Source organism: Protopterus annectens, chromosome 4.part1 (assembly GCF_019279795.1).
Source record: "Protopterus annectens isolate FY-2018-M chromosome 4.part1, PAN1.0, whole genome shotgun sequence".
Taxonomy (NCBI): domain Eukaryota; kingdom Metazoa; phylum Chordata; order Ceratodontiformes; family Protopteridae; genus Protopterus; species Protopterus annectens.
This window is the reverse complement of record NC_056734.1, coordinates 192,101,147-192,126,944: the sequence shown is the minus strand read 5'-3', so window position 1 is coordinate 192,126,944 and position 25,798 is coordinate 192,101,147. Positions and strand designations below refer to the sequence as shown.

At 35.8% G+C, this 25,798-nt stretch overlaps 1 protein-coding gene across 1 annotated transcript in view; it reads right to left on the bottom strand.

Annotated features, from left to right (window-relative positions):
* The window catches only part of LOC122800812 (macrophage colony-stimulating factor 1 receptor-like), an 875,741-nt gene that overhangs the window by 168,694 nt on the left and 681,249 nt on the right, over positions 1–25,798 (bottom strand). The window contains exon 16 of the mRNA XM_044070092.1: positions 19,539–19,661. Within this exon, the coding sequence (XP_043926027.1) occupies positions 19,539–19,661 (123 nt within the window). The remainder of the gene's footprint in view (positions 1–19,538; positions 19,662–25,798) is intronic.

The following is a 25,798-nucleotide window of genomic DNA, read 5'->3' as shown; positions in this document are numbered from 1 at the left end:
TAGAAAGAAAAGAAAATTGGATCCAGCAGCTGGCTAAAGAGTTGGTGTTACTCCTTGGTGACTTAGTATGCCTCAGCATAGGTTGACTTACACCATAGTCCAACTAGCTTTGCAAAGGATAGCCTGCATCTCTCTCTCCAAGGCTTCTGCATACCAGCTAAAGCATTTGCTGCCTCAATAATACCTTTTAGGCAGAGTCCAACTAAGGATACCCCAGCAGAGCTAATATATCAAATCCCAAACCAGATCATACTTAGGTGGCTCTGTTCAATGCAAGAAGTGTCAATAAAAAGCCCTCTGACCTTGAGGCTCTCCTGCATTTGGAATGCATCTGTATCTGTGTAATTACTTAAACTTGGTTTAAGTGTAGAGAAAGTGCTCCCTCTATATCTGGGTTTTCCACATATAATTCCTTCAGACCTCATGGCAACTGTGGTGGTGTTTCCACATTTGTTAGGGATCGTATCACCTCTAGACAGATTCCCAGAAATCCAAAAACAGAACTCATTGAGCTCCAAGTCACAATAAATAGGACCAACTATAAAATGAATAACTTATTGCAGGACACCCTCTATGTTTCCCCAATCATGCAAGGCTCCTAAATGCACTTGACGAATGCCCTATAATCAAAACTCTATTGTTTTGGGAAACATTAACTATCCCCTTCATAAAATGAAGTACTTAAACTTCCAATGAGGATTTGCCCAAAAGTTCTTAGATTTAATTAATGGAAAGCTCCCTGGACCAGATTATTAACAAGCACAACACAGGATAATATTCTTGAGCTGGTACTTATGAATAGAGTGTCTTTATGCACCCCCCAGTATCTCCTGCCTCATTTATGTTAGATCACATACTAGTGACCCTCACCACCAAACTCTCTAAATCCACTGAAACCAATATTATAGGATTTTAAATGTACTAATCTCATCAAATTCTAGGACAAAGTTTCAAAATTAATTTATAGCAGCATCACCCCAGACATTGTCCAGCAGGTTGATTCACAAAGGAATTCTATGCCCACTTAGATAAATGTAAAGAACTGATAGTGCTGTCCACATCTAAATATAATAGGAAATTTAAAAGCAAGCCACCGTTACAATCCAGCAAGATAAACACTTAAAAAACTTCTTAAAGTAGTATACAACAGATCAAAAGATTCTCATATCAAAGGTGAGATCAGAAAATTAACCAAAAACTTGAGAAATACTATTAAGACTACTAAAGTAAACCATAAACTTAAGTTCACATCTGAAGCTAAGGTCAATTCTAAATCCTTCTTTAGCTACATTAAGAAACTAATAAATAACATTAAACATTGCTCTGAAGTATTTGTAATTGCATAACTTACTCTGACCAGTAGACATTGCTAACACAGTAGCAAACAAATTCAGAGGAAATTTTACTCCAGACATGACTATCCAGAGCCTACTTATCTTCAAATCTCTTGGACACCCCATCATCACTAAAGAACATATGTATTGAAGGTAATCTCTAAGATTAAAACTAAATTTTCCACTGGACCTAATAATATACCTGTCTGCTTAAAAAACATTATTAAAAACTACTTCTTCCACTGGACCTAATAATATACCTGTCTGCTTAATAAACATAGGTTCATAGGTTCATACTAGGCTATCTGCCCTAGGGCATTTATAAGCCTAGCCAGAGTGTGTTTGGCTTTCGCCACCCATTTTAAATGAATTTTGCTATGCTCTTTTTCGAGGTTAGTATACTGTGCCTGTGTCTAACAGTGGCACAGAAGTGATACCCGGGGTAAACCTACGATCTCCCATCCACTCATCAAGATTCCTCTTGAAGAGAGTCAATGAGGGACTCTGCCTAACCTGGACTGGGATTTTATTCCAGAGTGAAGGGAGCCTCTGTGTTATGAATCTGTCCCTCCAGCATGTCCTATTTATTTCAGTGCTGAGGTTCAAGTCTCTCGAGCGTGTAGCTTGATGGGATTTGGATTTTCTGAGGTGCAACATGTCCATTAATTCCAGGTTGGACATGGATTTATACGTCAGGCACAGATCGCCTCTGAACAGGTGGTATGCCACTGAGTAGAGCTGGAGTTTCTTTAACCGGGCAGCATATGGCATCTGTTTGAGCCCTTTGATCCTCTTGGTGAGGTACTTTTGGGGTCTTTCCAGTTGCTGCAGGTGTCTGGTAAGGTACATCCCAAAAGGGGCATTGTACTCAATTATGGGCCTGATGAGGGATGAGTATAGAGGCACGATGACCTCCCCTGATCTAGATGTGAATCCCTTCATGATTAGGTGGGCTATATAAAATGTTTTTCTAACCACTTTGGCCACGTGGTTGTCAAATGAGAGATTGCTATCAACTTGGGTCCCCAGGTCCCTAATTACTTCTTCTGTACTTAATGGATTACCACCTATGTGGTAATTTGTGGGCACTTTGTTTGTGCCAAAGGGGGATGACTATACACTTTTTGGCGTTTAGCTTGAGGCCATGGCTCACCAGTTGTCTGTTTCTATGAGGACCTTTTGGAGAATGCTTGTGTCGGCTGGAGAGTCAATTATGGCACCCAGTTTGCAGTCATCTGCAAACTTGGTCAGCCACAGTCCTTCCGTGTTGGCCTGTACCTCTGAGAAATATATACCGAACAAGAGAGGTCCCAGGACTGAGCCTTGTGGGATGCCATTTGTAACTGGTTTGGAGTCTGACATGGCTCCAGCAATTCTAACCATGTGGGTTCTGTCCTTGAGCCAGTTTGCAACCCAACTAGTGACATAGGGGTTTATATTTAAGCTGATGAGCTTATCTATAATGCCCGAGTAGGGTATTGTATCAAAGGTTTTTGCGAGGTCCAGGTAGGCTGTGTGGACCACCTTCCCCTCGTCAATGGCCTTGGTGACTGTTTCAAAGAAATCAACCAGGTTTAAGAGGCAGGATCTGCCCTTAACAAAGCCGAACTGGGTAGGATCCAGTGTCTGTAGGTCACCAATATCTTTATTTATGAGGTCCATGATGATCCTTTCCATAGCTTTGCAGACCAAGCTAGTCAGGCTTATGGGGCGATAGTTTCCAGGATCCGTTGAGGCACCACCTTTGTGGAGAGTTATTAAAAAAGCCTTGGCAAAGCTACTCCTTAAACTGTTTAAACTGAGTTTAGCCACTGATTATCCTTGAGGTTTGATGCACAGCAGTAGAGATGCCACATCGCAAGACTGGCCACACCATTGACCTTCGGAATTATATGAACATCAGCCTGATGAATCTTATTTGCAAAGCAATGGCATGTAATCTGACCTGATAGAACTACAATATTAAAAATGCTCCCTATTGAAATGTAGGCACTCATAATGCTAAGTGCCAAAAGACCAAAAAAAAAAAGAAAAGATGGAAAATTTGGGAGAAGAGTGAATATCAGACAACACACTTCTCCTTTAAACTTCTTTTTGCAGACGGTGGTCCCCCTGCACCGCCTCATATGGTGGCAAACCCCCACGAACATATATGATAGCTGATAAGGATGATTGTTCCATGTTTATGGGGTCTGATACATCAGGACAGCATTTTAGCACTACAACGGGGCATGATACGGACATTAAACTTCAATTTCGTAAACTGGGGGATTCTACTAAAAAGGTACGTTCCATAGTGTGGCACAATAAACTGTTAAGGGCCTATGTGCAAGCTAATGTTATACCATGAGGGTTGCGAGTGCAATTAGAACCTGGGCTTGGCAAAGAAGATGGGGAATTCATGAAAAAATGGAGAGAAACCCAAATAAGGGCTTCAAATATGTTTATGACATTGCTAATAGAATATTATGACAAACAATTACCTGATTTATTAGCAAAGCTACATGAATGTCAGGAATGTACGCTTAAGTTTGAAGGCACTAATGAATATCAACAAGCCTATGGTCAATTTATATCAGAAATTGATAAGTTTGAGCAGGAGTTGCAAGCTCGGAAAATGAAAAAGTATCGCAGGGACATTAATGACTTTCAAAATGATAGAATATTTACTTGGAAGAAAGTAAGCAAAGCTGTGCATTTTGATACCACAAAACAAAATAGACCTAAACGAAAAAGGGTGAAGTCTATTTTACGACAACAGAAGACCATTTATAGTACTTCAGAAGGTTCTTCGGGTTGTTCCAATACTGACACGGAACCTGAATATGAACCAAGTAATATTCTATCACCTGAATTACCAGCTTCTAAAAAAACCAAATCCCCTTTAGGAGGGGGGGGGGGGTCGCAAACATAAGAGGCGACCTGGATGTGAGAGACTGACTTCAAATGAAGGCCCTGCAGACTTGGTTTCACGGACACTAGAATCCCAAACTGGGGGCGATATATCTGATATTAACCAGCTAGTAGTGAATTTAACAAAACAAAGTGTTGGTTCTAGTGAATTAAAAGTACTAAACAAAGGATTAAACTATGTGCCTTCATTTTACTTGTCTCATTTTGATACTGTGAGAGATATAAAACAGTTTACACGAATATTGAATTTAAAGTGTTGTTTTGCTAATCAGACTGAAACTGCATTTATAAAAACTGAAAGTAGTTTTAAATTTAAAAAAACTGACTTTCAGCCAGTATACAATAACAATGTTAAAATTTTTGAACAGCTAATAATGAAAGAACTGCAAACTAAACAGGGAGAGATATTTATAAATACTGAACACAATTTGTCTAAGGAGGAATATACAGCTATGACCAGGTTGGCTAAAAATACAACAATGGTTATAGCCAAGGCAGATAAAGGGGGAGAGACTGTAATTTGGGATAAAAGCGACTATGAAGCAGAGGCTAATAAACAACTAGGGGATCCAATTTTTTACAGTCCCCTCTTAATAGACCCTACTATTGGGTTTAAATCTACAATAGATGAATATCTTTTAAAAGCAGTACAAGAACAAGTGATAAGTGAGGAAGTAGCACAACAACTCAAAGTGGACAGTCCTACCTCTCAATATTTTTATTTGGTCCCTAAAATACATAAAACCCTAAATATTCCTCCAGGTAGACCTATAGTGGCAGGAAGAGGTTCCATAACAGAACCACTGTCTGAATATTTGGAATTCAAACTTAAATCTTTACTAACATTAGTGAGAGCTAGAATAAAAAATACAACAGAATTTTTATTGTTGATGGATGATCTTCAGATATCTACAAGTAGTCTAATAGGAACACTAGATGTTCAATCGCTCTATACCAGCATTCCACATGAGGCTGGTATAGAGGCAGTAAAATACTGGATGAATAGATCAGGTGTATATAAGCCATCTGAAATGGAGTTTCTGCTCTCACTATTGAAGTTGGTTCTGGAACACAATGCCTTTAAGTATAATAGTAACTGGTATCTACAGGTAAAAGGGACAGCGATGGGAGCTATGTTTGCTCCCACATATGCAGACCTGTTTATGGGCTACCTGGAGGAATGTTACATTTATACCAAACATTTCCCCTATTTAGGACAGTTGACAATGTGGCGTCGATATTTAGACGACTGTTGGGTAGTGTGGGATGGGGATCGGACAGAATGGGAGAGTTTTAAAAAATACTTGAATTCCAATGAACATGGGATTATCTTTACAGGGCAACTTGATTTGTTCAAAGTAGATTTTTTGGATGTGAACGTAACCAAGTTATTAGATGGCACTATAGCCACAACTTTACATCGGAAACCTTTCTCTAAGAATTCAATTTTACATGCCCATAGCTGCCATCCCCCACATATAATTAACAATATACCCAAGGCACAGTTTCAAAGAATAAAAAGAATATGTTCAACTACAGGAGAATATGTTAAATATGAACAGGATTTATATAATAGATTTGGGGCTAGGGGATACCAACTTAATAATATTGAAGAGGCAAAAAGTAAAATACAAAAAACGGATAGGAATGATATGTTAACACAACAAAAAGATAGGATGAAGGGAAAACCTACTGCAATTAGGTTTATAACCACATATGCAACAAATACATATAAAATTAAACAAATGGTGGATAAATATTGGACCATATTACTTAATGATCCATTTTTGTCCACTATTTTGGGAGATAAATGCCAATTTGGATATAGAAAAGGTAAATCCATAGGACAATTTATGTCAACCTATAAGAAGGGAGCAACGATGAGTGACAAGGATTCACAATCCAAAGGAAGTACATACTGTGGGCACTGTAAATACTGCAAGTTGATGTCGAAAACTACATCCTTTACATCTATTAATACTAGCAAAGTGTATGATATTGAATGTTTAGTGACATGCACTACACCTTGGGTAATTTATATGGCAATATGCCAATGTGGCGCTTTTTATATAGGACAGACGTCCTGTAAATTAAAGCAAAGGGTAGCTATTCACATTAGTGATATCAAATGTAAAAGGAATAGAAGTGCATTATACAAACATATTTTACAACATTCTCAAGCTCACTTTGTTTTTGTAGGGATAGATAAGGTTGCGGATAGTATCACTAGGGAGCAAGATAAACACAATATTCTAACCATTAAAGAACGTAGATGGATAATTAATTTAGGGGCATTGTTCAAGCCAGGCTTGAATGAGCACTGGTAAAGAGTTCCCCTCTGTATATGATTGTGTTTTACAGAAACATATAAATATTGTTCATTTAATACACCTATTTACAAGATAGGGATACGGTATTAGGTTGGTTAGTTAGACTAATAAGTCTTATGACAATTAGGAATGGGAACATTTAGTGATAACATGTAGCAGTATTGTTAGTTGCTATTAATTAAATGTATAGTTGCAATTTCTTAATAACATGGTCACTTTTATATATTTATAACAAAGTGCCTATGTTTTTGAGGTTGTTTAGAGAATTTTTCAGGCAAAATGTCATACGTTATCTATTGTTGTTAATAGCTGTTGGAACTCTGTGTATGTGCTGATTTGTTGTGTTTTCTAAGTGGAATTGGCTCCTTTAAGAAGCTGAAGGAGAGATGCTTTATAAAAGTTCGTACTGGCGCTATTGTATGACACACTGATGATGCTTTGTGTAAGCGAAACCGGTCTGTGGGGCAGACTGTGAGGCAGAATAAAGCCTGTATATCCAACTTGGCTTCTTTGGTTATTTTCCAGTTTGGAAGTGATAGCAAGTGCTGGACCTAGGTTGGTGTTATATATATATATATATATATATATATATATATATATATATATATATATATATATATATATATATATATACCAACTGTAAGATCACCATAGCGGTGGTGGTGCTGCGGTAGCATTGTCGCCTCACAGTAAAACATTGTCCTGTTCAATTCTCAGCTAGAGCTTCTTCTGTGTGGAGACATGCATGAATGGGCGTACCTTTGTTGAAGGTTGTGCGTCAGGGCTGGCAACTCGGCACATAAAAATCTACTGCCAATCATTAGCAGATCGGAGTTCCGCTGTGGCGACCCCTAACTGGGAAAAGCCAAAAGACACAACAACAACCACCTGTAAGATCACCATACTTTAGAGAACAGGGAATATTCCAGGAAATGGCCATCTCAGACTTGGTATATGTCAATTTGTTTTTTTGCATTTTGCTGACACACCACTAAATGCCAACAATACAAAAAAAACATTGTTTTCTATTGTAGAGCAGGTGTTAGCAGATTATAGGGTGGGGATTTTAAGAACTTGTTAGAGCAAAGAGAAACTCTGTGGCAGTTGAACTTGTCAGCTGATAAACGTCCCAGATTAAATTATATGATTAATATTAAATGTTTCTAAAACATAGAAAACTGGATATAGTAAAATAAAACAGTTGTTAGGATGTGCATACAAGTTTTTATGTATAGTTAAGATCTTCTTTATATAAATTAATGAATAATTTATTATACTGAAGTGTAATTGTTTAAGCTTTTTTATTGTTTTGTGTGAGTATATAAGTTTTTTTATTTTTTGGATATCATTCTGATGAAGTCAGAGAGGCGAAAACATAAAATAGTTTTGGTGCGCTGATTTGGTTTGTTCTCTTGCTGGTTGTTGCCAAGCGTTTTTTTTTTTTGGTTATATTTGTAAGTTATAAGCCACTGTTGGGTCCTTTGGAATTGTTTTGGTTTATTTTGGTCATTTTTACTGCAGTATCGATGGCTAATGCAGCAAGAGATGAGTTACTGGAATTGACTGTTCATTCCACACCAAATTCTTTAGTGTATAGTATGTTGCAAGTTTTATTGGATTCTATGGGCAAGATGCAGAAATCATTGCTTTAGATGGTTAACAAACAAACTAAACTTTGGGCAAGGAAAAAAGAATCTGGAAGTTCTGATGATGACCGGGCAACAGTAATTGATGTTAATTGTTTAAAGTGACTCTATGTAGCGCAGATGTCGACTTGCTTCCATCTTAAACTTGAATTATGATTCATTTGATGGCATCAGATTAATCAAAAATAATGACAGTATCAAAACTGAATTAAGGGAGCCCTATAGAGAACTGGAAAAGTTATTAAAAAAGTACAGATCTCGTGATATAGAAAATAAGTGCTTCTAATGCTGTGTCTGGTTAAAGATCATTAAAGGTGCTCCAGTTCTTTAAGTGTCCAAATGGTATCTCCGTTAATGATCTGTTTTATACCATTCTGAGTTTTTCTACAATACAGGTGTGGAGTTTTTGAAGTTATTAATCAAGAACAATATGAAGAAAATGAATATGGTTAAGAAAAACATTTGCTGAGTAGATCAACAAATACAAACATTGTTGCTTAAAACATCAAGGTTGAAAGAATATTACAATAAACAAACAGAGTACTTTGAAAAGAGTATTACATTATGAAAAAGTAAAAAATTACAGAGAGACATTGATGAGTGTGAAAGTAATACTGCATATGCATTTTTCGATCCTGCCTTCAAAGCAAGTCAGCATAAATTTTCAAAGGGTGACACCAGTTTTAAAGAATGTAGCTCCTTTAAACTGTATCACCAATTGGAATTCAGAGAAGAGTCAACACAGCATCATGTCACTTCCGAAGGTTTAAAAGCTAATCAGGAAGAATGTATGGCTTTCCAGTGAAAAATGAGTAGTGAAATTCAAGACTTACCATACACTTCCCCCAACCTAATGTAATTTAAAATCAAGGAGCAAGATTTAAAGTTTTTTTTACCCAAAAAAGACAAGAGATTGCAGCAGAATCAGACTATGAGAATGTGGGGAAGGAACCAGTCTGAATCATCAATAGACAATTAGAAAACTATAACAGTAAGATATTCAACTTGTGCAGATTGGTTTTAACACCAATACATATAAAACTGTTACAGCTTGGACTTACTTTTGTGCCAGCGAGACACACTGATGTCTCCCATACTCTTTTGAACTTAAAGCAGTTTGCACATAAACTTAATTTAAACTATGCCTTGGGAAATGTTAACATGCCCAAACATACATATATTAAGCCATCTATTTATAATCTGATGTTGATGCATGCTTTGAGAGTGTTTGAATGTGTGTGTGAAAGGGATATAAGAACTTTGTTAGCAAAAAAATGAAAAATGTTTTTTCAATTTAAATCAAAATGAGAAGAAAGCTTTAAAGGAACTATCGGATAATAAGAATTTAAGAGTTATAAAAGCTGACAAGGGGAGTGGCCTGGTTTTAATGGATCAAGAAATGTACAAAATTTGTGTAGAAAAAATGCTGGATAATTAGGAGGAATATACAGTAGTAGAAGCAGTTGAAATACAGGACTGCTTTAAAAGAATATATTCTTATATGATAGCCTTGCTAAAGGCCTTTTAGATCTGGAACTGTATACATTTTGTAAAATTTACTATCTTAAGGTAGGAATATTATTTGGAATTCCTAAGATCCTCAAAGATCCATGCAACCCTCCCCCCTTTTAGACCAATCGTGTCAGCTCCTAATTATATAACCAAAGGAATCTCTTTATTTGTAGATGCAATACTTAATCCAGTATTTTAACAATTACTTTCTTTTATTAAGGATTCCTGGGATTGTTTGGACAAATTTAGGAATTTAGGAATTTTAATTCCAATTATAAGTACAGCCCTGAAAAGAATTGTATGTGTACTATTGATATTGTTACATTGTTCTTTGTTTACTGCTATTCCTCATGATTTAGGAATTGAATATGTTATAGAGTATGTAAATAGTTTTACTAGTTTATCTAGTCAAAATATTAATTTCTACTGTACATTGCTGGAAGTTTTACTTGACAATAATTATTTTATTTTTATTAATAAGTTTTAAAAACAGAAGAAGGAGGTTGTGATGGGGTCTCCATCAACCCCCTCATTCACTAATGTAGTATTGTGATGGTGGAAACATTTGACTTTAAGGTCTATCTGGAATATAGTGAATATAATATATTACAGACGGTTTGTAGATAAATTATTTTTTGTGATTGAAGGTTCCATAGAAGAAAGTTTTAAGTTATTAGATTTAATTAACCAAAAGTTAGAATTTTTGAAGCTCTCTTTGGGTGAGCAAGGTTCCTGAGTGAATTTTTTAGATGTTGCTATGAATGGAACCGAGAATTAGAATAATTTGAAAGTTCCATTCATAGGAAAGATGCTTTTTCTAATAATTATTTACATCAGAGAAGCAATCACCTGCAGTTTATGAAAAAATAATTTGCCTAGAGGACAATTTATTAGAGCAAGTAGAATGACATCTGATGATTTGAAATTTAGGGAAGAGCTGGATTTTATTACTAATTCATTTCTGGTTAGATATTATAAGAAGGAGTTTCTAATGGAAATTCAAAATGAAATAGTGGCCAAAAGAAGTTTGTTGTTTCCACCAATCCTTAAAGAATCTTTTATTAGTATAAAAAAAGGAAAGATTTTATGAAAATATAGGAGAGTACAAAAATACATTTTGTAGTTTGGACATGGCAGTTGATAGGCTATACACTCTATAATAAAAAAGAATTGGACGATTTTAGAAGGAAATAAGGAATTATATAAAATTATTAGAAAGGCCGTCCCATTTTGTTTACAAAAATAATGTTAATATGAAGGTCTTATTACAGAAATATAATACTAAAATTATACCACCAACATTTTGTCACTAAGTGTGTAAAGGGATGTATAAATGTGGTGAATGTAATGTTTTTTGTTATATTTTATAAGGACCATATATTTATTTAGATAAATTATCTTATACATTGATGGTACCAGGAAGATTTTGTTGCAAAACTATAGAGGTTGTTTATATAAGTAACTGTTCGGGGTGTAGTGAATGTTATATAGGGATGACAACTAGAAAGTTACAAGAATGAATAAAGGAACATATTTATAGTTTTTAAAAAAAAAGATAAGAAAATGCACTTTATAGACGCACCACTGAATGTCAATGCAATGACCCACCACTGGACCTATAATCAAGGAGCCCCAATCCTCACCACTGGTATCAGTGGGTGATGTACACTGGAAGGATTACAGGTACATATATAGTATTTCCAGAAGCAGCTCTCTGCATCAAGTGCAATTTCCCTTAAGAGCACACAGATATCACAGTCAGTCTGGGCCTGGTTTCTCCCTCTTCTTCCAGATTCCCAATAAGACTCCCCACTGGCACAGCTATTAGAGTTGAAATCTCAGCTGAGTGACCAAGCCAAAACCTCCAGCACCCTATTTGTCCAACCAGTGCTTCGTGTCCCTGCCCAAGTAGCTGACACACACACACACTCTTTGAGGTTTGATTTACAAATACACACCTGGGAAAGGCTGGCACAGGTTTACTACCTATGCCCCCTTCTGCTCAGTAAGGGACTTCTCAAATTAGTATCCCAGATATTACTGCTGGGATAGCTTGCAGGATGACATAATTTCTTGTCATCTGAATCCTAGTTCCCAGGTGAAACCTCCACTGCTGAAATCTGGCAGTATTTAGCATCTACCTGTAAAAATGCATAGATCTCAGATCTTTGGCAGATGCTGGAAGTCATAAAACAATTGCATTCCTTCATGCTTTCAGGACTAGTAATTAGTTCACCCTAAAGACAATACAGAAAGTTTCCCAGCAGAGACTCTATGTCTCTAGCTGCATCGAAAACTGAAAGATAGCATCTTTTATTGCATAGCGTATAAAGTAATTTATTTTCAGCTACTTTCCTAAAGTTTGGTGGACTGAAGTTAAACCCCTGTATTCAGTTTCCACTGTTAAAATATATACATTTAAATAGTTACAATAGTGCATATACATTTCTGTTTTCTTCCAGTAGGGCACACTGTGGTTACATTTTAAACACAAACACTTTATAAAATACCTTTTCAATACATGTCTATACAAACCAGTTTGATATACACATGACATACAGCTCCAATACAGTTGCAACACAAGCATCTTATATAAATCATGTTGATATTCACAAATGACATATAATTATTTGCAAAATTCCAGCTAGCAGTGCTGGCAGTATCTCCTTTCATCACAGTCAACAATACATTTTTTCTTTTCTATTGTAGAGCAGGTGTTAGCAAATTATAAGGCTGGGGATTCTAAGAACTTGTTAGAGCAAAGAGAAACTCTGTGGCAGTTGAAATTGGGGGCTGATAAACATCCCATGTTAAATGATATGATTAATATTAAATGTTTTTTGAAACATAGAAAACTGCATATATACAGGGGTCCAAATGGAGAGATGAAAAGTCAGAAAACAAAGGAGAGGAGTAGTACTGAAATTGAATTCATCCTCAAGTCTTGGTTGAGTACCTTTGCGAGGTGAACCCTGTTTTCACAAAATCTCACCAAGGTGACACTAATATATAGACTGTGTTTTTACAGCATATATCATGGACAGAAGTAGGTCAAAAATTAAAAGTGATAGCTGGGTGTGCAAGACCCAGGATAAAAAAGTGCCCAATCCAGGTAGGCACACTGGTGCCAGGACTGGAAAAAATGACAGTGTAGAATCCTCAAAATAGGGAAACATTCCTACAATGGGGCCAAGTCAGGCCCAGAAGGAAGATGGGTCCCCTGTTGTAGAAGGAAGTAGCAGTCCACAAAAATCACAAAAACTGATAGGCCGAACAAGTGTCATAAAGGCAATGGAGTGGACTATTGAGGATAAGAAAGTAATTATGTATTGTTACTATTATGCAAAAAGCCCAGAATTTCCAGACACAAGATATACAAAATGATTAAGAGAGAAATTAGAGAAAAGAAAAACACTTCCGCAAGAAAAACTGTCAAAAGCTTCAAATTAATATTTGCATTCATTAATATAACAGATTTGTGAAAAAATGTATATACATCAAGAAACTTTGATCTGTTTGGAAAAAGAAGCATCTGAGGAAGTGTAAAAATATAAACAACAAAACCTAGAGATATTTGAACAATATAAAAAAGAAATATGGACATGGGAAAGAAAGAGAGATTTGATATGGTGCAATATTTATGCAAAGGAGAAAGCCAAATTAATCAATATAAAAAAGCCAGCCCCAAAGATATTCGAAGAGAAATACAGACAAAGGCATCCAGATATGAAAACTTTTACAATAAAAAATAACATCACAAAGATGGAACGTACAAAAGAAGATTAGTAAAGCAGAAGTTAAAAAACAGAAGATGAAGTTATGGAGTGCCTGCGAAGTAAAGGATTTGATGTAGAAGTTCTATTACAGGTTATATCACAGCATGATGGAGTGAGTCCCTGAAGTAAGGAGAAACAGGAAGATAAAACATCTGAAGAGGAATATGGACATGGGAAGGAAAAAAGAGATTTAATATGGTGTAATATTTATGCAAAGGAGAAAGCAAAACTAACCAATACAAAAAGAGCAGCACCAAATATATTTGAAGAGAAATAAGGCAAAGGAATCTGGACATGGAAAACTTTACAATGCAAAAAATAAGCAGACAAAGAGGAAAAGTAGAAAAGGAGATTAGTAATGAAGAAGTTAAAGAAATAGAAACTGAGGTTATGAAGAACCTGCAAAGTGAAGGATTCAGTGTAGAAAATCGAATGCAGAAATCACCACAACAGGATAGAGCAATGGATATCCAAATTAAGGGGAAACCAGTGGAACAGGAAGCATTTGGTCAGATGCCATATCAAGATATTTTGGAGCCTTCCACAGAAAATCAGTATAAACATTCACTTGAAGCTAGACAGCAAGGAAACGAACAGGAAACTGTGGAAACTCTGATGCAGTCAGTGTTGAGGAGTGATAGGCCAATGAGTTCCCATATGACAGAGCAACAGATGGTACAGGATGAAATTGAAGAGAAGGTGCTATAGGAAGATGCTATAGAACTTTCTATAGAAAGCCCACAGGAAATGGAAAATGGTGGATGTGCCCTCAGTTTGGACGAAAAGGAGCTAAGAGAAGAGTTGCTTTATTTAATAAACATAGATAGACATATTAAGATCAATGAGAGAAATAGACTGCAGAAGGTCAATAAAACCCAAAACGTCAGAAGTCTGATAAAACAAATGAATGCAGAAATTAGAACTGTCCATAGAGATCCATGTGATATAACAGAAGTAAACAGGATATATTACTTTGCTGCTAAATTAATTACTGATAAAGTTCTACCACAAGAACATAGAGTAGTGAGAGAAAGGAAGGGGAGAATTTGAATACCATCATGGAGGTATTGACTAGAGAAAACTATAAAGCAATTAAGACAAGATGTGTCACTCTTAGAAGACTATACAAGAGGGAATAGATCAACAAAAATACTGAGAAAGATAGATGTGATTAAAGCAATGCACAGTATTAGAACAGACCAGGATCTGTCATGCACTATCGCAAATAAACTAAAAATTTCATCATAAGCAGAAAAACTTAGAAGATACACAGATAAATATAAAGGAAAAGTACAAAATAAGCAATTTATTGATGACCCCAAAAAAGTTTTATAGAGAATAGGGAAATAAGGTAAAAAGAATTGAAAGACTGACAAAAAAGGAGGAAGTAGATGCATTTTGGAGAAGTATCTATGAAGATCCTGTGGACCATAACAAAGATGCTAAATGGACAGAAGTAAAAGAAAGAATAAGAAGTTTAAAGGTGCAGGATATGAAATGGGATGAAGTAACAGCCAGAGAGATTGAGATAAAGTTAAAAAAAGCCTCTAATTGGAAAACCCCAGTCTCAGATGCAGTACCTAACTTTTGGTTAAAAGTATTAACATCTTTGCACGAGGATTTAGCCATGAGTAAGAACTATTTATATGTGCACCCCAAACAGACACCAACCTGGCTAACAACAGGCAAAATAATGCTCCTTCTTAAGAGTGAATCTGCAAGCTACCCTAAAAATTATAGACCAATAACTTGCCTTCCAATGACGTATAAACTATACTGGGGGAATTGATGCTGACAGAGTTTATAGTCATTTAGAATAAAACTCAGTTATGGCAGTAGAACAAAAGGGCAATAAAAGAAAGACATATGGAACAAAGTATCATTTGTTGTTAAATAAAGTCATAGTGGAGAACTGTAAAAAGGAGAAGAATGTAAGTATGGCATGTACTGACTACAAAAAAGCATTTGATAGTATCCCACATTCATGGATAAAAGAGTGCTTAAAATGTATAAGATATACCCTACAGTGATCGACTATATTACAGTGACCATGAAACAGTGGCAAACCACTTTGCAATTAAGCCACGATAAAGGACAGATTATTATCCCAGAGATAAAAATTCAAAGGGTGATATCCCAGGGTGACTCTCTGTCACCATTGCTATTCTGCCTTGCCATTAACCCATTAAACTGTTTACTTAACAACTTAGGCCATGGCTACAAATTGGCTCATAAAACCAACAAAGTGTAAAGACTTCTCATCTTTTCTTTGTTGATGATTTAAAACTGTATAACTCATCAGATCAGGAACTAAAAGCACAGCTACAGGTTGTCAAAGCTTTTTCAGATGAAATAAGAATGTCATTTGGTCTTGATAAGTGTGCAAAATCAACTTTAAAGCAGGAAAACTGCAGTACCAGGAAAACATCAGTTTGGGACAAGAATGTGATATAAAAGAACTTGGGCAAGAGCAAGTGCATAAATATTTGGGAATTGATGAAGGATCAACAATAAAGCATAAACATGAATAAGACTTAGTAAGGGATACTTTAGAAGACTTAAATTATTTCTGAAAACAGTGCTGACATCTAGGAACAACATTCAGGCTATAAACTAATTTGCTCTTCCAGTCCTAACTTACAGTTTTGTAGTGACTGACTAGCCTCAAAACATGTTGGATAAATTAGACAGGAAAACAAGAAGGATGCTTCATGCTCACCAAATGATTTATAAAAATCAGTGTATACCAAGATTATATATTCCCCGTTCCAGAGAAGGGATGGGCCTCCTTGAAATTGATTACATGTGTAGATCTGCAATCATGCGACTCCACACATATCTGCTGACCTCACAAGACCCAAATGTAATGAAAGTCTTGAAACATGAGGAGAATAAATCTAATATCACTTCTCTGCTTAATTTAGCAGAAGCATATCAGCATCAAGCAGGAATAGAAATCAAACCAGAAGTAGATACAAATCAGGCAGCAACTGAATGTGCCTAAAAACAAAAGAAAGAATATAAGGTGAAGGACCAGATGAGAAGGCAAGAAATGTGGAAAAAGCATAAATATAGTTCCCAAGTATAGAAATCTTCTGGAGGACCCTCATGTTAATTAGGAACGAACACAGAAATGGTTAAGGAGAGGCGAATTCAAACCAAGAGATGAAAGGTTAATATTGGCAGCCCAAGATAGTGGGCTACATACATGCTGGTTTAGAAAGTCCATTGAACATGTTGTAGAAAAAGACAAATGTAGGTTTTGTAAAACCGAATTGGAAACAGTTGCACACCTCATTGCTGGGTGTGACATATTAATGGCAGAAGGACTGTATACTGAAAGGCATAATAATGTGGCAAGACTGTTGCACTGAGGATTCTGTAAACATTATGGTTTTGAAGTGGCTGAAAAACACTGCAAACATAAGCCACAAAGCATCATAGAAAATGATGAAGTTTATATCACATGGGATCACCCATTACCAACAGTTCAAAAGATAGATGCTAGAAAACCGGATATAGTGGTCCAAGAAAAGAAGGCAAAAGTAGCATTGATCATTGAAATTGCTACACCCAGTGACTACAGTGTCTTGCATGTAGAGAGATACAAAGTTCTAAAATATCAAGATCTGCAGGCAGAAATGAGAGCAATGTGGAAGAAAGATACCCAGATGGTTCCAATAGTAGTTGGAGCAGTGGGTCTTATAAAAAAGAATTTACAATCGTATTTAGATATGTTACCAATCTATGTAACCCTATACGAATTGCAGAAGGACTCATTACTGGGCACATTGCGAGTGCTGCAAAGAGCACTTCTGAGTGACATCAAAGATTGAAACAATACTAATTTCATGAACTTTAAAAGTACTTTGACTTAGGAATGGGGTCCATTCTCATCATAGTATTAGAAACCAAAAAGATTTGGAGAAATTAAAAAAGATTAAAATAAAATAGTTGTTAGGATGTGCACACAAGTTTTATGTATATTTAAGAATTTTTTGTATAAAATGATGAATAATTTATTTTATTGAAGTGTTAACTGTTCAAGCTTTTTATTGGTCTGTGTGAGTATATAATGATTTTCATTTCTTGGAAGTCATTCTGATGAAGTTAGAGAGATGAAAGTGTAAAAGTTTTGGTGCACTCATTTGGTTTGTTCTCTTTCTGGTTGTTGCCGTGTTTTTTGCTTATAACTGAAGCTGTATTCTTGGCTTTAGAGAGAGCCTTTAAGACCCGCTCCTTAGTGATAATTGGAGGAGTATGTTAGATGGTATTTCCTGGGGGTTAGCTGGGAGTGAGCATGGGGGTGAAGTTGGAGCTGAATTTGTTAGGCAGATGATTTGCTATATCTCCTGGTTCCATGAACATGGCTCTGTTTAGCAGCAGATCGGCACACTGTTGTGTGCTGTGCATGAGGTTTTAGACATAACTGAAGAAGACCTTATGATCATCCTTGTCCTGGGACACTATCTTAACCTCAAATGTTCCTTTGTTTGCATAATTAGTCCTCTTAATTGTCTATTCAAATTGATGAGAGAGACTTTTTATCATTTTTTTGTCTTAACCTTCAGAATCTACCTCACTAGACATGTCAAATAACTGGAAAGACATGAGATTATTAACTTTAAAAACCTCTAAGCTATCACATAAGACTGAAATCACTGTTGTTTTATTAAGTTTCATATAGATCAAAAGTAGGGATAGAAATCTTCATCAGCATATAAATAAATCATGATGGAGAGATGGATTCATCACACAGTTCCTTCCTCACCTCTGAAATAGACATAGCTGAAGAAGACCTTATGATCATCCTTGTCCTGGGACACTATCTTAATCTCAAATGTTCCTTTGTTTGCATAATTAGTCCTCTTAGTTGTCTATTCAAATTGATGAGAGAGACTTTTTCTCATTTTTTTGTCTTAACCTTCAGAATCTACCTCACTAGACATGTCAAATAACTGGAAAGACATGAGATTATTAACTTTAAAAACCTCTAAGCTATCACATAAGACTTAAATCACTGTTGTTTTATTAAGTTTCATATAGATCAAAAGTAGGGATCTAAATCTTCATCAGCATATAAATAAATCATGATGGAGAGATGGATTCATCACACAGTTCCTTCCTTACCTCTGAAATAGATGCTCTCTGCAAATTAAGCAGTGTGATTCATTATATTCCCTCAAATGGGAAGTGAATAATTAATTGGATGTGTACAAATTCACCCCTGGCTTGACTGACCTAGGCTTACTTGAAAGAGGAGGTATGGTCCTAAGGTGGGTACTGGCAACGTGTAAATTGTCACAAGACTGAATTGCTTTGTATTTCCTATGAATCTATTATTCTGGCTTCACCCCTCATGGCTAAACCACAGCAGCCATGGGTAACCCCCTACATTAACCCCCCCCACACTCACACACACACAAACAAAACACAAATATACACAACTGTAGAACAATTTATTAATTTTGTTTTTTGTTTATCTTTGTTGACAATATTTCACTCAATTCATAATATTGAAAGGTTGGATCACAGAAATGTCATATCTTTGAAAATATATTGTTGAAACACATTCTCATACATGTAAACACAATACACACATGCACGTAATCACAAGCAGACACACACACACACACATATACACAAACACACATGTGCACACATGTTTTTTAAGTTTCCCCCAGTACTTACAGATTATATAGAGAGTACGTTATTTGGATGAAAGCAATCAGGGTAAAAGTGAAGAACTCACTGAAAAACTCATCCAATAGCTGGACCTGAAAAAGAGTTTTTCCCTCTTCTCTAACAATCCTATTCTGGTCAAAACTTCACCATGGGCCTCTAACTACATCTGATTTTGCCAAGCTGCAGCCACTTTAGTCATTGCACTATATGACAGTAGTTAAAAAAGTACTTTATTCTAAATAGTAGAAACATTGTTCATGGTATGACATTGTGTCAAAAGCAGCCCAAAAATAACAATGCTAACTTTTTGAATATGCATATTAATAGAAAATTATTACTTACATTGCCTTTGACAACATAGTTAGTATCATTCATTATGTCTCTGGCTAGTCCAAAATCACAGATTTTAGCAACTCGTCCATTGCTCACCAAAATATTTCTGGCAGCTAGGTCACGGTGAATGCACTAGAGAATATGAAAAAAAGAAAAAAAACAAAGTCAGCTTTAGTTAAGCTATTAATAGATAGCAACAGCATTTATACTGCTTGTATAATAAGTGAAAAGAATCATAACTGGGCTAGAATGCTGGTAACTTTCTAACAGAGTTGGCACAGTGAAAATTTTGTTTAAAGGATATTAATCAAGTGTTCAGTGTCCAGTTGTAGAATAGCAAATTAAGCAGCTTTAACAGTAACAGAATTCCTAATAAGGAACAACAGGGAATAGAGCCTATCTTAATTTCTTAGCAAGGATGTCAGAAAAATGTATGGTGTTAATATTGTCACATTACAGTCTTGTTTTAATGAGATTGTTCAATTAGTCATTGAATGCACATTTTAAGATACATAGATGTGGTATCTCTGTAACCATCTTAGAGTGGTTTGTCTTATGACATTCTGGACAATTCTTGAGGGGGGGTATCTGGTATCATATTATCATCTGCTTGCCATATGGGGAGTGCAGTGCCTCAGGGTTCAGTTTTTGGGTACCTTGTTATTCACTCTTCTTTACCATGCACAGGCTTCCAGTGGGTACATTTATTATAGAGACGCTTTAGGCATCACTATTAAAATGACTCTGCTTCACTCCAGGGCATATGACTGTTTCTATTATAGTCACCATCTGATGACAGATAGCTGAAGCTCAGAATTTGCGAAACAGCAGCCTTAGCTTTGTGCACCACTTTAAATGATCCTTCAGCACATGTATATAGCCCAGACATTAAACCAAGGCCCCATTTGCCTGAACTGGTGGTAGCTCAAGTGGATGTAAAAGACCCCACAACATTTATAAAAATAGTAAGGGTCCTTTACTTAAAAACATTATGTACAATACAATTTACAAACTTTTATATTTACATATTTACAAATTTATATAGTACACAAATTTCCATTCCTTTCTATTATTGTCATACAGTCTTAGATATCTTACCATTCATTATGTTAAACCTTATTTGAATCCCACTACTTTTTCCACAATACCATCTAATTTTTCTTAAAATGACTGCTAGTCTCCATTTACCATTAAACATGATTTCATGCAGTCTTTCATTCCAAATGGTCCATACAACATAAAATAATCTTTTATCTATTTTACTAAAACATTCCTTATTTGTATGTCTATAATATCCATACAGAATCATATCCATATTTATTTCATTTATCTCCTAAATCAAAGAATCTTTCTTTATACAAGTTCTCCTACAATTTTGCAGCTTACATACATTGTAAGAAAATATATTCTGTAGTTTCATCTTTACCACAATATATACAAACTCTTTCACTGATTTTTTTATATGGCATATTTCCCTTGACTGGTAATTTATTAATCACTAATCTCCATAAAAAATCTTGACATTCTACTCACTTATAACACCATGCTTTTCGTACTTGTATAGCTTTAACTTTTTCACTCACTAGCTCACCCCAAAGATTAATATAATAATAGTGTATCAAGATATTTTATATCCCACTTTCCTCTCATTTTGAGTTTTATCAATTTTTATTTTCCATACATATTTTTTTCCTGATAACATCTCATTATTTCATTTAAGCATGCTTTTCCTCTTTTAAATGTTTAACATATCCCAGTGCTGCTTATATTTGGACTTTAGTATAGTTACTACCAACTTTTTATTTGTATCATTTATTCCAAAACAAAACTTTATACAAATTCATACAAGTAGCATAAACAATTGGGTTTATTAATCCTAAACATCCATCTTCCTTTTCCATTTAAAATACTCTCTTCACTGGATTCAATCTTGAACCCCATATAAAAGAATAGAAATATTTGTAGTATTTCTTTTTCATAGATTATTGGCAACATATAAACACTTGCTAAACATGCAAATGAATTGTCCCTAAATCTTATTCCTAACACAGAGTTTTTTTTTCATCGAGAAATATACTCCTATTTGTACCATATCATCCAATGCTTTACTTTTTTCTTTATTTAAGGTCATACCTATTATCAACATATAACCTCTTCCATCCAGACTTTATTTTTTGTAACTAACATAATAATATAATATTATCTGCATAAGTAAAGACGGCTGGAATTTTTATATCTCCAGTAGTATTATAAGTAGCATCTGTCATATACAAATTTACATCTCTGACACATTCATAACCAATGCAGATAATATACTACTCATAAGCCATCTCTGATGTATGCCATTATTTATATCTATTTCTTTGCTTAACCATCCATTCACTAAAATTGTTACTCTATGTTTATTATATACAGAACAACAAACATTCTTAATTTGTTAACTAATGTTTTACTTTTCCATAATTGTCTACAAAAGTTCATGTTGTACCATATCAAAAGCTTTATTTAAATCTCCTATCATGATATTGATCTTATCAGTCCTGTTTATAATGTCATCTATGATTTCCCTCACTATAAATAATAATTTCTGACATCCGTTTTCCCTTTAAAGTATATATGCTATCTTCTATAATACTTTTCAATTTACCTTCCATTCTCATCTGAATTATATTCATAAAAACTTATAATCTGCATTATGCAATAGGTCTTCAGGTTTAAATTTTATTTTTATCTTCCTCTTTCCCATACAAATATAATATATACCACTGCATAAATCTTTATATATAAAACCTTCATTTAACCACTCATTAATAACTTTTATGAAGTATTTTTGCTGCCAATCTGTAACATTTTTATAAAGCTGGTATCCTATTCCAGCTGATCCTAAAACTGGCTATAAATTAACATGGTGAAGTACCTTATTTAATTCCTATAAATAATATAATTCATATAAATAAATCTTGTTTTCCAATTCCATTTTTTCTTGTTCTGTCCATTTGGTAACATGCCATTCCTTTTTTGCACTTTTTCTTGTCATGAAACATTGGGCCGGATTCACGAAACCTCCGTGTAAGAGTTAATATGTCTTACACGGAGGCTGCAGTCTAACGGTATGACATCAGCATGCCATGCATATTCATGAGGGCATGCTGAATCGTACCCTAGGCTAACACGGTCCATGTAGGAAAGTAGGGGGCGTGTCCAAATGCCGAGTTCTGCAAAGAGACATGCCCCCAGAAGAGTCAGAGTCCTGAAAGTAAACACCCAGGAGCGAGTCCGCAGAAATGTCAAGGAACACAACACCACATGCCCTCACAGACTATAAACCCAACTGTAATGTAAAACGTAAAAATATTAGTTTAATTTTTTTTTTATAATGTCCAAAATGTTTGCCCGTAGTTGCGCTCGTTTGTGCGGGTATGCCCTCTGCTCAGCCACAGTTAGCAGACATTGAAAAGCATATAAGATCTAAATATGCAAATTACGCCAAGTAGCAATAGCGTAGCCGTAGAGACATTGGCCAAAGAGGAGGTAGTCACGGTTCGAGCCCCCACAACATCATATTCCATTTTTATTTAAATAAGCATGAAACAATCCCCTGACACATATATGTATATATATATATATATATATATATATATATATATATATATATATATATATATATATATATATATATATATATATATATATATATATATATATATATATATATATATATATATATAACTATAATTTAAATAAAATGTAATGAAATGGGCCATGTATTTTTGAAGAAATCCAACATAATAAAATATAAAAAAAGGATCAGAATTGCCCATAGCTTAGTAAGGCTTCAGCAAGCTGAATATGGGTGCTCGTAGGTGAGCAGCGCTTTAACAAGCGTAATATGAGTGTCCATAGATGAGCAGCGCTTTAACAAGCTTAATATGAGTGCCCGTAGGTGAGCAGCACTTTAACAGGTATAATATGAGTGCCCGGAGTTGAGCAGTGCTTTACCACACTTAAAATGAGTGCCCGTAGTTCAGCAGCACTGCACCGAGTGTAATATGAGTGCTCATAGCTAAATAATGCGTTACCCAGCATGAGCCGTTTGCGCGAAGCTGCGCAGCACACCAACCAGCTTACCGTCGGGCAACATTGGGCAAGCTGTATCAAAGCTGCCTTTACACAGACACACCTCCTAGCCTGTCTAGACAGTAGTAAAATAAAAAAGCAATGCCCAGGGTCGAACCTGGGATACTGTGCACCATAGTCAAAGTACTTTACCACTAAGCCATGACAGTTGTACTGAGAAATGTAGTATTAGCATATATATAGGAATGAATGGAAATATAAGCATGACAAAGCAGGTTTTTTCAAGCTGATAAATATCCAAAATGGCCAATCACAGATAAGTGCGGGAAAACTGGCATATATAAGCCCCATAGGCGGGAATTCACAGCATAACTGATTGTGGTACCCATTTGCAGTCAGAATGGCAGGTGCAGGAGAGGGAAGTCACTTTAGAGCACAAAGGTGGGGTGTTGAGGAGTCAAAATATATGGTTTGGCTCCTAGTCCATGATCATGAAGCACAACTCATGCAGGGCCAGGCTCACTGGGGTGCGTACAAGGCAGAGGCGTGAAACCAGTTGGCACATGATCTTACCAGTGCCACAGGCATTCCAAGGACTGGTGAACAGGTCCATCACCACCATCCGGACCTGAAGCGACGGAAGGAGGACCAACTGAACCGTTGGATCCAGGAGGCCCACCAAATGCCCAACGCCCCACTACTGAGTAAGTATCCATGTAATTAAGTATGTAAGAAATGCTATCCTAGCCTATAGTATGGAGACGTATGTTCCAATATTACTTTCTTTATATTACAGCTGCAGGTGTTTGTTCCACGAATCAGCGAGCCTATGCTGATAGGCTGCTGAGGTTGCGCCACCAGGCAGGTTAGTAATTATTTAGCTGGTATTGTCATAGAATATAAGTGAGACAGATTGTAAAAGAGTTCAGTGTTGTAACCCAGTAATAAAGGTCAAATAAGCCTAGAAGAAAGATTCTGCTAGTATTGTAAGATTAGATAAGTGATGCAGCCTGAAAAATAGTGTTGTGCAATTCAGTAATAAAGATTAAACAAGTCTCAAATAGAAGTGTCCACCTGTACTGTAATATCAGATAACTGCTGCAGCCAGAAAATGAGTGGTAATCAATCAACAAAGGATAGACAAGTGTCAAATACATCCTTGTAAATTTTGCCATATGAAATAAGTGAGTCAGCTGGAAAGGGTTGTTGTAAACCTGTAATACATGTTAATAAAGCCTAGAATTAAGTACCAGTCTGAAATGTAAATATAAAACAATTGAGAGAGTGTGAGAAAGACAGTTTGAAGCCACCAAGAAAGCTGTAATAAGTCTGGAATAAAGGTATACTGCAGTCACTACATTATGAAATGAATGAGACAGCCACAACCAAAGAGTGTAATGTGTTAAATAAAATACAGAACATGTACTGTGTCCGTCCCATAAATTGGATATGTTGCTGTGCCCTTGCATTATGGAAATAGTATGGTTGTATAAAATGTTGAACATCCACAGTTGTCTAGACCCATATAAATCAAATGTAGCAGGATGCTGTACCTGAACACAGCCAGATATGAACATATATGAATAAAAATGGAATGTATATTACTGTAGCAGTAACATCCCCATCACCAACATTCCTAAGGTTACATACAGGAAACTGTACTAATACATGTAGGGGATATATATCTACATCTACTAGGAATGTACAGTATATGTATAGGTAGTTTAAGTTGTTAATGTAATATTTCTCCACCCTACCCTATTTTCACAAATTATGCCATTCCACACTAAATTGGGTATGTGTATTCACAATTAATTCCCATGGACATTTGTCCTGTTGGTTTATACATATCTGCATGTACGTTGATGCATGTGCCCTGTTCACATATCCAAACCTGATGGCCTGTTGCCACTAATCAACCCTGCATGCTGTTGGAATGTGCACTGTTGTTCTAAATATGCATGTATTATGCTTGCTGCTCAATGTTCGGAATTCATGGGTGTTTGGTTAATGGGAATACTGATGCATGCTGTTACAACTAATTTTGAATGGTGTTGTTTGTTACTAACCCAAAATGCCATAAAATACTGCTAAACATAGGACAACAGGGAAGGCGGGTTCCAGCGGACCCACCTCTCCCACCTCAGCTGACGAGTGTACCTGGCACCAGTGCCCAGGCCAGGACCTCCTCC